The sequence below is a fragment of the Pterocles gutturalis genome, unplaced genomic scaffold (genome assembly GCF_000699245.1).
Source record: "Pterocles gutturalis isolate BGI_N339 unplaced genomic scaffold, ASM69924v1 scaffold7024, whole genome shotgun sequence".
NCBI lineage: Eukaryota > Metazoa > Chordata > Aves > Pterocliformes > Pteroclidae > Pterocles > Pterocles gutturalis.
In genome coordinates, this window is record NW_010130596.1 from 40,781 (window position 1) to 54,889 (window position 14,109).

Sequence of the window (14,109 nt, forward strand, 5' to 3'; positions counted from 1 at the left end):
TACCTGGCATGGCCAGGAGAGAGGGGAGGCTCTGTCTGGAAGTTCTCTCTCTTGCTCCGGGTTGTCTCCCTCTGGGTCACCCCTCAATCGTTAGCTGGGAATGGGCTGAGCCTTGGTCATCGGGGGGTGAGCAGTGTCACTGTGTGTCACTCGTTTGTATATTTGTATATATTTCTATTATTATTACTAGTAGTAGTATTTTCAATTTTATTGTAGTTTAGTTATTAAATTGTTCTTGTCTCACCCCACAAGTCTCTTTTCCCTTCACCCCTTTAATTCTCTCCTCCATCCCCAGTAGAGAGGAGGGTGAGCAAGCGGCTGTTGTGGTTTTGCTGCCAGCCAGGGTCAAACTACAACAACTTCCTTTTTCTTTCCTGTTTATGCCACTGTGGTGGTGTGATGAGGTGTTTAGATGGTGTGTGCTCTGTAATAACTCTTTGGCTTTCGCATGGCATCTTCTGAGGATGAGGGACACGCAGCCCATGTGCTACCTCTGCTCTTGCAATTGGAATTAACGGAAGGGAAACCCAGAAGGGACTAATTAGCCTGTGCACACACTTAATATAATTCCATGTTTCTTCACGCTTAGGGGGCTGAAGCTGACCACCTGGCAGGGACGATGCACACACACATTGCACTGAAATCCTTTCACCTTGCAATGAATGTACTTTCATTTTTTCAGTCTGGTTTCATCTCTGATTGCATTTTAGTCATCGAACACGGATTTCAGCTTGTCTAAAACAGCATAGGACTATTTACATTGATTATTTTTTTTCTGAAATCGATATGTTTTCATAGCGGTTTGCAATGAAAATGAAATTATTGAAGTGTAGAGAGGGTGACGTTGTATAACAGCAGATAGAGCCGTAATGAGTATAACGGCAATTATTCCGCCGATAGACTAGAACAGGCTTGGTGCCACAACCCAAAATTGAATCAAACCTTCACTCAAGCATAACATTTGGAGGAGTAATATAAAACGGAGCTGTTTTTACAGTTTTACATCCATATACAATGTTTGCTGGTATTGTGCTTGCTCTGTGTTGGATTAATTTAATTGAAGGAAGTCCCATGGTCTGGCTTGGCCATAGCACACTGCTCAAGGGCCAGCTCCGGGATCAGGGATCAGACGTTACAGCTGCTGGTGGAACAGTCCTCCCTCATCCAGTCTCAGGTCCTCCTGTCCCTGTAGCCCACAACACGTCTTCCATCAAAATAGACTCTACTGGCAAAAGGATATGCTTTTGCTGATGGAGAAATGCCTTTAAAAGTCATTTTCTGGCCGGTGTTTTTATGCTAGTAACAGCTTCTTGTGTGCATTCGGGTTGTTTGTGCATATTTTCTGTATGACTTTTACTCTGGCTGTTCGTCTACCTCTGGAGACGGCTGTGTGTGTTGCAGAGGTGTCAAAATTTTTGTCGGCTCTTCCAGTGAATTGACAGCAAGAAGCTGTGTGCAGTGGAAGGTGCTGAAGAGGCTGAGCAGGCAGGAGGTGTTATACTGCTGAAATCCACGTTACTCTTCTGTGTGGGGTAAACCTGCCTGAAGACAGTGCCCTTCTTTTTTTCACATTTAGCTTAAATTTTGCATTTCTTGGTTTCACTCTTTAGTTCTTAGGATAACTTTATTATTATAAGGAAATGTCTCTCCATCCTGACCATCACATACATGTTTCCAGACCATTAGCCTGTCCCAAGACCTTTTACTGTCTGTGGTTCAGCACAATGTTTGAATCATTCACTTCTTGTATGTTTTCCTCCCAAATTCATCTTTGCATCCCCTTCGCCATGGATGTTGTTTCCCTCCCATCCTTTTTTTTTTTTTTTTTTTTTGGTTTGCCAGAATCCTTCAAATTTTGGAATGCAAAAACCTGGCCAGAGTGTCCCAGATGTGATCATATCAAGAGAGATTTCCTTTGACTTGATGTTTTCTCCGGGGACCTCCCCACATCCTGGTGGTCTGGCTGCCTTGTCAAAGGGCAGTGCTGAAGGAAGCAACTCCTGTGGCTTTTTTTCAATGATATATGGGCTCTGCCAGTGTTCATTTTTTTGTAGGCAGGCTGGAGAATCACTGATCCGCTTTTGGACAGTGCCTTGACCACCCATGGTGCTAGCATCACTTCTGAAGCAGCTGGCATGTCCCACGCAGCCCCAGTGCCACCAAGGTTGTGCTGACAGAGCTGTGATCACAAGGAGTGGGATACACCCACTTCATTGTTTCCCATTCAAAGAAATGTGGAAAATTGCCTTAGGTAAAATCCGAGCTGTGAGGACCCACCAGGGATATTATAAAAAGCAGAAAGGATAACTTAGTCCTGAGCTGTCCTGTGTGATGAGTTTTTTTGCAGTGCCATAAAATCCCTCCTATGTTCCTCCTAGATTCCCGCAGAGAGGAGATGAGCAGGATGCGCTTGTTTCTGAAGTTGCCTTTAGAGCTTAGAGCACTGCCGTGGAATTTCGGTTTCCGTGCATGCAGACGTGCTGTCCTGTGCTTTCCGGGTGCTAGTGACCGTGTGAATGGTGTGCCTGACCTCCGGGAACAGTGCCTGCCCTCGGGTCAATGGCTAACCTCCAGCACACGGCACAGAGGGGTTTACATGCCGGAAACCTGATAGTTCTTTGGTCATCAACTGTTTCTACCTAAACAGATTGGATTATCATAAGCAACACTTTCCTCTTTGAGGTACTGCACTTTGGTGAGGCTAAAGAAGTTCCTGTGCAAAATCAGAGAATCCCAGAATGGTTTGGGTTGGAAGGGACCTTAAAGCCCATCCAGTGCCACCCCCTGCCATGGGCAGGGACACCTCCCACTTGCCCAAAGCCTCATCCAGCCTGGCCTTGAACCCCTCCAGGGATGGGGTGTCCACAGCACAGCTTCTCAACCTGGGCCACTGCCTCAGCCCCCACACAGTGGAAAAAAAAAAAAAAAACAACCAAAAAAAAAAACAAAGAAAAAAAAGGAATTAATTATAATTTATAAAAAATAATCTCACTAGGGTGACTTTTAGAGTCCAGGAGACACTTCTGCATTTGTTAGTCCCAACTAAAAGTGGTCTGTGAAGGGAAAGCAGTAAATCCTGGCTTTGGTTTGCTTATCGTATGGGTACTTCCTCTGCAAAGACCTGAGTCACACCTATGACCTGGCCCTGAACATCTGAGCAAGACTTTTAATTGTATTTGTTTAGTTAATGTGGATGATGGCATAGGTAAATCTTGGCCTTCTTTAGGGTTAGTATCCAGTGACTGTGAATTTAGCCCATGTCTGCTGGGTTGGAAGGGAAGTTTACCCCAAAATATGGGAAATTCATTGCCAAGTACCAGCTGCATTGCCTTTTTTAGACTTGCAGTGGCTGGAGATGGTGACAACTCTTAGCCAGTCCAGCCACCCTGGTCTGCATCTGAAGGTATCTCATTTTGCTCCTGTCTCCTCCTTCCCCATCCATTGCTTCACCTGCCAGTCTGTACTGTCTCTTGCCCATCCTTGCTCTTCATAAACCAGTCACATTACCTACATCTTATTCCATTTTAAAAACAAATTATAGAAGCCATCAGATGCCACCTGCTCTCAAAGGACCATGTTGTTATGTAGACTTTACTTCTTTCTTCCATATTTGTGAACAAACTTGGAATGGCCACAGAAGCTCAAGGATGGGATGTGTTGTTCTTCCGTGTGTTTCTTGTTGCTGCTTGTGCAGAGGAGGCATAACCAAAGCTGCAGGTTTTCGAATCAGACACCGAGTGTCTGTGGTCAGCAGGTTTGCCGTGGAGTCTCTCTGCTTTGCCCTCCTGTCCTGCAGCCGCAAGCAGCCGTGGACCTGAAATGTGTGAGGAGGCTGCTCGCAGCAGCGCTGGGAGGGAGCTGTGTTTGGGATAACCTGCTGTCCACTGTCAGCCGTAAAAGGGTCTTGATGGGGCACATCCATCCCCCTCCTCTGCAGGGCCCAGAGCCCCGTGTAGACGGTGCAGAACGTGGGGACGGGAGCAGTGGCTCAGACCCCGGGGGATCCCCAGGAGTCCCAGCCAGCTGGGACACTGATCTGTGCATGGATGCTGATTTATTATCTGCATCAGAGTCCACTCAAAACGAGGGTCCCAGGAGATAATCCCTGCCACAGTGTTTTACCGAGAAGAAGGAGCCCTAGGTTTGCTGGTGCTCATCTTGGATAGTGTCGTTCTTCCAGTTAAATCTCATTTGAGATTGGAGCTGCTGGGCAGGATGATGTTCATAGTAACACCTTCATACCAGCTCCAGCGCGGGTGGCAGTGTCCTGCTCAGTTCAGACTCTTCTGCAGTTTCTCTGGAGATCGGTAACTGCTGTTTGCAAGAGACCCGTTACTTTGGGCAGGGAGGAGGGGATTTCTGTGCCAGGTCCTCCCATACCCATACCCACCTCTTGCTGGATCGTTCTTCGGAAGTTCCTTTGTTTGTCTTGGTGCAGCATCTCTGTCTGGTAAATCGGGATACTAGATGGTTTTATGATGTTTTTAGAAACCTGGAAATGACATTGTCTGGGCTGGAGTTTGTAGAGAAACCCTTCTGTTGGTTCTGCTGGAGCTTGGCTGGAGAGAAGGGCGATTTCACAGGAGCTGTCTGGCCGCAAGGACACACCTCTGTGCGCGGTGATCCCCAACATCGGCCAGAGTCGTGTGGGGTCTCCCACCCGGTGTTTCCCCAGGGTATGCAATGGGGGAGGACAAGGACAGTGTCAGAGGGGGCATTGCAGGTGTTGCCGTGGAGCTGGTCTAAGCATCTAGTAGGGAGCTGTGAGAAAGGCAATAAACTCCCTGGTAGCTGGTGATATTTTAAAAGTTACGCATTTGTCATTGATCTAGCCATTTTTGCAGGTGGCATAAAACATAAATTAGACTGGTTAATAGCAGGGCAGACTGTCAGGAACTTCGGAAAGGCTCAGACAAGCCAGATGAGTGAACAGCCGGCTGGCAGATAAAATGTGCCGTCAATAAATCCGGGAGAGTTACACCAAAGGCAACAGCTGGAGCTGCTGGGTTCACTGGGCTGGGAACTAAACGCAGCAGCTCAGGAAAGGGATCAGATACCCGATCCCTGTTACCATGTACCAGAAATCCAAAAAACAAACAAGTGAGTTTAACAAATGTCAAAAGCGGTGGAGGAAATACTTGTTCAGTCGCTGCACAATTAACCAGGGGTGTTCTGCACCGTAACACATTATCGAGCTTACAAATTGTGGAAATCCACAAAAGCAGACTTGAGGATAATGTCAGTGCAGCTGCTGGGGTTGTGACCAGCAAGGTCACATCGGCAAAGAGTCAGCGGGACAAATTCCTGGCCATTGCCGAAATTGGGAGAGAAAGGGGGGATTCAGCCCCACTGCATCCCAGTGAGACCCTCAGAAACCTGCTCCCCCTTCCTGCCTGGGAACCACCAGCTTTCCTTCCCCCGCTGCTCTCCAAGGTTTTATCGTGTGGTTTGCAGCCACATGAAGATTTTGGATGTGGCTCACAGCACCGAGAAGAAAAAAAAAAAAAACAAACAAACACAAAACCCAGCTGTCTGTGGCTGAAAAGAACAGTCAGATGTTTGTAGAACTAAAGCCTCCTAAAGGCTGCAAGGGAATAAATGCTTCATGGTTTTAGGTTTCGCCTAAGTTGAGGGGAAAGAGCTGAGACAAAGCTTTCTCCAGGTTCAGGTTTTCCCGTTGTTGGGTTTCTCATGACTGTTTTGCAGCCGCTGGGTCTCTGAATCACTGCCCACGGTAGCACCGGTGCTGCCACGGCTGCGCTGGTTCCTCTGGCTCTGAAAAACGTTGGTAGTGGTTGCACAAAATTCAGCAATTGTGCATTTGCTAGCAGAACACAGCATAGAGCCTTTAAAAAATGCAGCAGATATAACTGAATTTTTATCTTTTATGTGTCCATTTGAAAGAACTGTTTCCTAAATGAGTCTCCGAGCTCATAATGGCCAGTTAACCTCCTGAGTTTCAAATCGTCTCGGAATGAGATGGGAGCTGTGACGCCGCAGGAGGTGCAAGCTGCTAACGACAAGAGTAGGAACTCCACGGTGCTCTGGATGGCTAAGCCTAGATCTGCCGACACGAGCTCCAGCTGTAGATATCAGAGGGATCTGGTTACAGCAAACGATAGGGAGCAGGAAGATCCCTTGTCCAGGGTAAATCTTCACGTGAAGTGAGCTGTCATTGATTTGTCTTCCTGATGCAGATCATATGAGCATATTAGATCTGCGGAGAAACCAGCTTCAGATTTAAGTAATTATCTCCGTAAACCCATTGTAGCCTTCAATGGCATTTACAGCAGCATTCTCTGTGTTATGGCATTGTCACCTCTCTTGCTTTTTTCTTGTTTGGTTTGGTATTTCTGTAGGTTACCTTTCTTTTTCTGTTTCTTTACCTTTATTTTTCCGTTTCTTTTTCTGTTGTCTGTAGGTTACCTTTCTTTTCCTGTTTCTCTCCTCTCCCCGTGTGTTTTACACATGGTCTCAGGGAGCTGTAGAAAAACATCTGTGTTGGAGCGTGGCTCAGTCTCAGCGAGTGTCAGATAACCTGCAATGTCTCATTTCAGGTGAAATCACGCGTCCCTTTTTAGCCCCAAAAAGCCAGCCCCGATAGCTTTAATGAGGCTGATGGAGGAACCGCTGGACACAAAGCACTTGCTCAGAGATTTCGGTGGGCGGGTGTAATTCAGCGTGGTGCGAGTACAAGGCTGATAAAGGAGCAGTTTCATTTTTCAGATGACAAGGTCATTCCCAGTGTAATGGTAGAAAGAAAGGAGGGGCAGAAGGAAGCCCCAAATACAAATCTGAACAGAAGAAGAGAAATCAGGATTCCTGGGTTCCTTCTGCTCCTTTTGCTGCTTCAGCATTAAGCCACTGACTGAATGAAGAAGGGACATTGGCCATCCCTGACAATTAATTATGTGCACCCTGGTATGCGTAGGGTTAAATGCAGATCGCTGGGCACCCTGGGGTGGAGGCTGGCCATCAGCCTGTGCTCTTCAGCCACCAGCTCAGTCCCCTCTGGACAAATAATGAGAACTTGTGATGAAGGGTTCCTTGGGTGAGTTTGCTGTGGCTTTGGTTTTGGTTTTTTGTGGTTTGGGGTTTTTTTTTGGGGGGGGTTTTTTTCGGTTTGTTTTTTTTTTTTTGTTTTTTTTTTTTTTTTGTGAGGATGGGTTGTAGATGGCATCGCTGTGGCTTTTGTTGAAGGAAATAAAATATGTGGGAGTATCTGGGCAACCAGATGTCCCTGGTTATGGTCTGGAGAACTTCTGCTGACACTGAAGGACAGAAGCACAAGCTCTTCACCCACATGCAGCTGTTGGACACCAACACCTGGTTATGCTGGTGCTGCTACTGGTATTTCAGGCTGTACTGGGGCTATCTAGACACCCATTTTTTCTCTCTTCTCTACTCTGTGCATAGGAGATCTAAAACCTCATCACCTTAATGCATGAGCGACTCATCGTCTTGTAAGCATCGTCTCGTGTTTCTCCTGTGAAGTAAAGGAGTGGCTCAAACAAGAGCCTGAGGCACAGAGACCAGGACTTGCAGGGGAGGAAGGGTTTAGTCCAGATATCACCTCTACCAGGTGGAACTTGGCAAAATTATTCTGAAGTTCATGTGTAGTAGGTCCTCCAAACACCCACTTGGAACTGGAATGACCTCTACGCTTCCTAAGTGAATGAAACGAAATGGAGCCAAGGCCACGTGTGTTCCGCCTGGGTGGGAGATGAAGGGGTTAATGCAGTGTGATGTACCCGCTTTTAAACCCACACTTGAGGGTAACTGAGATGTCTTTTCTTGGGTGCGTCCTGTGCAGACTGTGCCATTATCATCCCATCAGTCCCAACCTGGATTCATGGTCTTTGTGTATTTTCTACTCAGTTTTAATTTTTTTTTTTTTTTGCATTAGAAATACTTTTTTTTCTTTTTATGATCTACTATACCTTCACGTACTGAAGTGCTCGAATCCCTAATGCTGCTGTTCCTAATCCGTTTCTCTTCAGTTCTTTTTACGGTTTACTATACCTTCACTTACTGAAGTGCTTGAATCCCTAGTGCTGCTGTTCCTAATCCGTTTCTCTTCAGTCTGGCTGCTGTTTTCTCACCATTCTGGTTTGGAGTGGGCTTTATTGGGAAGATACTGGAAGGTGACGGTGTTGCATGTCTTCAGATCCCCTATTACGATGCTTTAGAAGGCCTGATTATCCAAAAGCGGTTTACTATACCTTCACTTACTGAAGTGCTTGAATCCCTAGTGCTGCTGTTCCTAATCCGTTTCTCTTCAGTCTGGCTGCTGTTTTCTCACCATTCTGGTTTGGAGTGGGCTTTATTGGGAAGATACTGGAAGGTGACGGTGTTGCATGTCTTCAGATCCCCTATTACGATGCTTTAGAAGGCCTGATTATCCAAAAGTGGATGTTTGGAGATTTCTGAAGACCAGACAAAATTCACACTGCTTAGAAAAAAAAATGAGTTGCAAGAAGTACCATGCTTCAAAAATCTGACCTCTTAAAAATCTGAGGGGACCGATTTTGTGTTACCTTATTCCTCTTGTGCTGCAAGTACAGGAAATTACAGACTCCGTTTGCTAAACGGCAGGAGGCTAAATGGTTTGTCTCACTCTCACAAAACATTTTTCGAACCCACATCATGTAGCCTTCCCTACGCACCACTGCCTGGACAGAAAAGAAATGAATACACAATGTGAAGGAAGGATGACCCATCTCATCCTCTTGGGTAAACCCAAGTCATGAGATTGTACCAAAGCCAGAAGAGCCTGGAGTCTGCGGGGTTTGCATTTAGCGTTAGCACAATATGTTTGAAAAATGGATGTTTTCTCCTCTTTGTGTCCATTCTGGGTGTCTCATTCTGGCAGGAGGCTGGGCAGGGACCGCAGCTGGCAGTGTGGCATCACCGTCTTCCCAGGTGGCTTCGGCTGTTGTCCCGACGGGTGGGCAGGGTGGTATCACAAGAGGTTTCACTGGGGTTTCTTTTCTCTGTATTTTGCACAGTACAGTGAACAACTGGGCGTATTTTAAAACACAGCAGAGGCTGAGAGAGAGGTGATTCCATCAGCCAGGTTGGACTGTGGAATATCTTATTTAGACTATTAGGAGTGCCTGAGTTTGTGTTTGCGGATGGGGAAAATCAGGACATTTGGGGTACCCTGGGACTCGGTCTCAGAGTTTGGGCCATGTCTCTGGACAGAGGAGCAGATGTAGGACACACAAATATATTCCATACAGGAAGTAGGCACCTGGGCAAAAGCTTTCCAAGATATTTTGAATTAAGCCTAATTACCCAGAGCTAGCAAATAGTAAATGAGACTGATGGTGTCAATAACATGCTGAATGAATCCAGGAAAGTTGTGACTACTTTTGAGGTGGGAATCTTCTTTTTTTTTTTTTTTTTTTATCACGACACCTGTTGCTCATAGGTACAAATCAAACGAAGAGTATGTGTATGTGCGAGGCCGTGGAAGAGGGAAGTATGTATGTGAGGAGTGTGGAATTCGCTGCAAGAAACCCAGCATGCTGAAGAAACACATTCGCACGCACACAGACGTCAGGCCATACGTCTGCAAGTACTGTAACTTTGCTTTTAAAACCAAAGGTAAGAGACAGTCAGCTCCTAGCTCCTCTGCTTAGTATATTGACTTATTACAAGCCTTCTCGGGGGCACTGGGGAAGGGAAAGCCTTCCCAGGGGCTGGAAAACCCCAGGAGTCGGAGGGAGGGGGATGAGGGAGTCCTAAACGGAAATTTTCAGAGGAGGAGCAGCCCTGCGTTAAGCTGATGCATGTCGCGGTGCCAGCCGGCAGCAGCATCCACGCCTTCCTAGTTGTGCTTCTTAAAGGGAATGATCCTGAAACGCAGCTTCGCTGGCAGGGATTTATGAACAAAACCACCCTGGGATGAGAGCAGGAGCTCCTGGGTACAGCAAACGTCCCCAGCAAGCAGCTGGAGACAGGCTTTGGGTGGCTTTTTATGCCGGTGCTCTCTAGATCTGTTTGCACTGCACATTTTCATCCTTCGCAGTTGCATGTAGCTTCCCCATTTTCTGTGTCATATCAATAGACTTTTTTTCTCCAAAAAACTCCATTCCAGGACATCTCGTCATTAATGACCCACAGCCTCACTGCCACCAGATATTCTTTGCAAGCGACCTTCATCATTGCCTTGGGGAGCGTGCGAGTGAGCTCTGTCAGGAGCATGCCAAATAAAGTCTCTTCCAAGAGACTGTGGGTAAAGTTTTTGAAAGTGCCAGAGGTGCCCAGACCCCTTTAACTTCTCCTAAAAAGTCTGACACCATGGGGTTGACAACTCTCCCCTCCATCTTTGCTTGCACCAAGTCTTGCCACAAAGCTCCAGTTCAGCTTCTTCATTATAGTTTGACATCAGTCTAAAATGCCCGTTGTCTGTAGCTCCATCGTTGCAAATCTAAGCAGATGACACAGCTTGAGAGTGAATTGCTCAAGAAGAGCATCAGCCCCCAGAAAACCAGTGCTACCCAGGGACGCGGCATGGCACGGGTGCAGGGAGGAGGCACCGGGCGCTGCACGGACCACGGCCCGTGTGCTGACCCAGCAGTGCCGACGGAGGGCACGTCCCTGCCAGACAAGTGACCCAGACAGGGGTGGTGCAGGGTGGGCAGCGCCTGGAGCCGGTGGCTTTGGTGGGAAAGCTGGTGGGTGATTTCTGGGTAACAATGTGTCGGTTATCACTAGGGGTTTGGGGAAGTGATACTGAATTTGAGACCAAATTCTCATCAGACGCATGCAGCAGATCCAAGCGACGGTTCTTCCTCTCCCTCCCACCCTGGAGCTATTTCTGATTCGTTTTCTTTCTCTTTACCTCTTGCTTTTGTTCCTTTGTTCTGAGGTTTTCCTTCGAGAGGTGAATTCATTCATTCACTTCGCCTTGCTTTCCACCACGCTCCCGTTAGGCTTTTCTCCAGGATGCTGCGATCAAACCATCCTTCCCCCCATCTCTCTAGCTGCTTTGCTCTTCCTCTCCGCTCCCTTGAAGCACACGAACTGTCAGCACCGACTGTGCCCATTGCACGTTGCATGTAGACACTTGCCTCCAAGGGACTTCCCTTCTTCGGCTTCTCAAGAAACTTGCATGAGGAAGGTAGCATGGAAATGCTGCCTTAAAAAAAAAAAAAATAAAAAAAAAAAAAAGAAACCCCAAAAAACAACCCAGTGTTGGGATTTGAATGCAAACCCACTTGCCTATGGATGCATGATGGTGCAGAGCTTCCCCAGATCGGTGATTTCAGGATAAATAGTTTCATGATGGTGACTTGGAATTGCATGAAAATGGCTCTTGGCTGGACAGGGGTGGGGACAGGCAGAGCCCTGGCTGCGTCCTGTGGGCGTCCTGATGCTCCACATACCCTGGTAGCACTTGGGTAAGAGCTGTTTGCTTTGCTGGTGGGGACACGAGGGCCTTTGGAAGAGTTACTGGCGAGTGAGAAGAGGATCAGCCTTGGGCGCTGATAAAATCAAGTTACAGAATCGGTGCTGGTGGTGACGGGCTGCGACCCAGAGGTCCAGGTTTGCAGAACCGGAGGTTTCACAGCTTGTTTTGCAGATGGCTTTGTTTGTGCCCTGATTCACGAGGATCCTCCTTCCTGGGGGGCAATGTCGTAACCGCAGGGACCTGCAGAATGGAGAAGCTGGAGCTCTCGCTGCCAGGCTGCGCTCGCAGGCGGATAAGCTGAGCTGAAGCTCTTTTAGAAATCAGCTTTCCCGAGTTAATTTGAGCCTTCAGCGTAAACTCGAGGGGGATATCTGTGGAGCTGTCTTCATTTTGGCTGTGGTAGATCTCTCCAGCATGATCTAATGCTCTAAACTCTCAAGCAGGCTGGAAGCAGTTAAACGGGTTTTTTTTTAATTATTATTTTTATTTTTAATGAGGATCTTTATCTGGTTAAATGTACCTTCCCCCTCCGCCCCCGAAATTCCATATCTGTGTTCCAAGAACTGGGAAAACTTTTGCAAAAGACAGAGCTTGAAATATTTCCCCCTTTTCACTAATTACGCTGTTTGTCTGCTTTTTTGTGCATTTCTGTCGCTGTAAGCGAAGCTGTTCCTTTGGGTTACAGAACTGCAGGGAAATGGGTTGGGTTGGGGTTTTTTTTTAATTCTTTAAAAGCAAATCCATGAGATTTTTGTGTGTGCTCACTTAGCTGATGGAAACAGCAGTCTTGGAAATTTGGTTTGTAAAGATTTATTTGATTTTACGTTTCTGGAGCAGATCTAAACGTGCCTCTTTAATGAGGTGTCTCTACCTCCACTGCAGCAGCTCTCTCCGCAGAGGTTTGGGACCGGGGCCTCCAGGAGGTTGTTTAAAAGAAGTTAAGCAGCTTCTTCATTGTTTTCTTATTAGGAAGGAAATGAAGAAAAAGTTGCAGTCTTAACAGTTTTCCCTTTCAGGAAGGTCAGGGAGAGCTTTTCCCTTGACCACCTTCCCAGAGGGGACACAGCCGTCCCTTGTCACCCGTCTCCAGCCCCTGTCACTCCCTCTCTGGGGTGACTTGGGGACGTGGGGCAGTGCTGGTGCATTAAGTCCCCTCCGGTGCAGACATTATCCTTTCCCACAGCTATTTTTTTTGTTCTTGTTCAGACTCCCATCAGACTCTCACGTCCTGATTACTTGAGATTTCTTCAAATTTCTGGACAGAGTGTATGGGAGCGGTGTCGATGCCGCTGCCTTTGCTTGGAGGTCAGGAGGGACGAGGAGCTTCCTATTAATTTAAAAGGTGCTCGTGTAAAGGACATCAGAGCTTGCTGGCTGGAGATATCCATTTGATAGTCTAGTCCACTCACAGTTTCCAGACACCAGACTTCTTCATGTCCTCAGCCCTAGTCTTCCTTTAATAAATTAGTTTGCAGTCCCTTAAATCAGCGCATGACAGACACTGGGGTTGTTGAACATGTTAATATATTAAATGCATTACCCCCTCAGCCCTTAAAGGCAAGGTTATGGCTGCACAGTTTATTATTATTACTGCTCCAGCAGACTCAGCGCTCTGCTAAGCCTCCTCTGGAAACTACAGAGCAGGTCCAACTGGCGGAAAGCTCCAAAAAAATTAACTGCTGTTATAGCAGGGCAGATTGAGATATAAATTTGCAAAATGTCCCTCCTGCAGCCTGTGCGTGCTGGGGCCCTTCCTTAGCGGCTGGGAAGAGGGAAAGGGTACGAGCATCCCTGTGGAGCCGCTGCTGGGATGAGGCTTTGGTCCCCCGGCTCCTGGGGATGTCACAAAGCTCCGGTGGGATGAGGACAGGGTTATCCTCAGGAATTTGCTGCCTGCTCCCTTATGCAATGAGGCGGGAGATGTGGCGCTGGGAACAGAAAATGACCCACTGGTCCAGACAGGAGACGATACACTGTGAGCAAAAGGACTCTAACTTACCAGAGAAAGGTTAAAAAAAAAAAAGAAAAAAAAAAAAGAAAAAAAAAAAAAAAAAGAGGGCTGGAAGTCAAAGGCTGGCAAATCCAAGTGAAATATTAGCTGCTATTTTTTTTAAACAGTGCAGCTATTAAGTCTCAGCACAAGTCTCAATGGGAAATATGCTAATTCTCCATATTTTGAAATCTGCAAATCCAGTCTGAGTACCTTTCTGGAAGATTAGTTTTTGGCTAATGCAGGCTGATAGGCTTGATCCAGAAGATGGCTAATATTTTATAGCCTGTATCAATACAGGCAGGCAGGCTTGATGTTCAAATTCTCTTCTTTAACCTTTGAGTCAATAAGTATAAAAGATAATAACAACATCTTTAAAAATTGAAAACTTTTGCTCAATAAATTATATAAATTAAAGCTTTCCTTCTGATAGAGGCTCACCTGGGGATATTATCTCCATGCAGAGACCTAAATCAAGGCCTGTGCATTGTTTAAGTCAGATGTAAAACCTTTTTCAAGGGTTTCTCTGGGATGAAGAGTGTTGGCCTATGGCTGGGTATGGAATCAGAGAATCCCAGGATGGTTTGGGTGGGAAGGGACCTTAGAGATCACCTAGTTCCAACCCCCCTGCCATGGGCAGGGACACCTCCCACTAGCCCAGGTTGCCCAAAGCCTCATCCAGCCTGGCCTTGAACCCCTC

At 46.8% G+C, this 14,109-nt stretch overlaps 1 protein-coding gene across 1 annotated transcript in view; it reads left to right on the forward strand.

Annotated features, from left to right (window-relative positions):
• HIVEP3 (human immunodeficiency virus type I enhancer binding protein 3) overlaps window positions 1-14,109 on the forward strand; it is a 65,014-nt gene that overhangs the window by 34,107 nt on the left and 16,798 nt on the right. Inside the window, exon 3 of the mRNA XM_010080271.1 lies at window positions 9,434-9,609. Within this exon, the coding sequence (XP_010078573.1) occupies window positions 9,434-9,609 (176 nt within the window). The remainder of the gene's footprint in view (window positions 1-9,433; window positions 9,610-14,109) is intronic.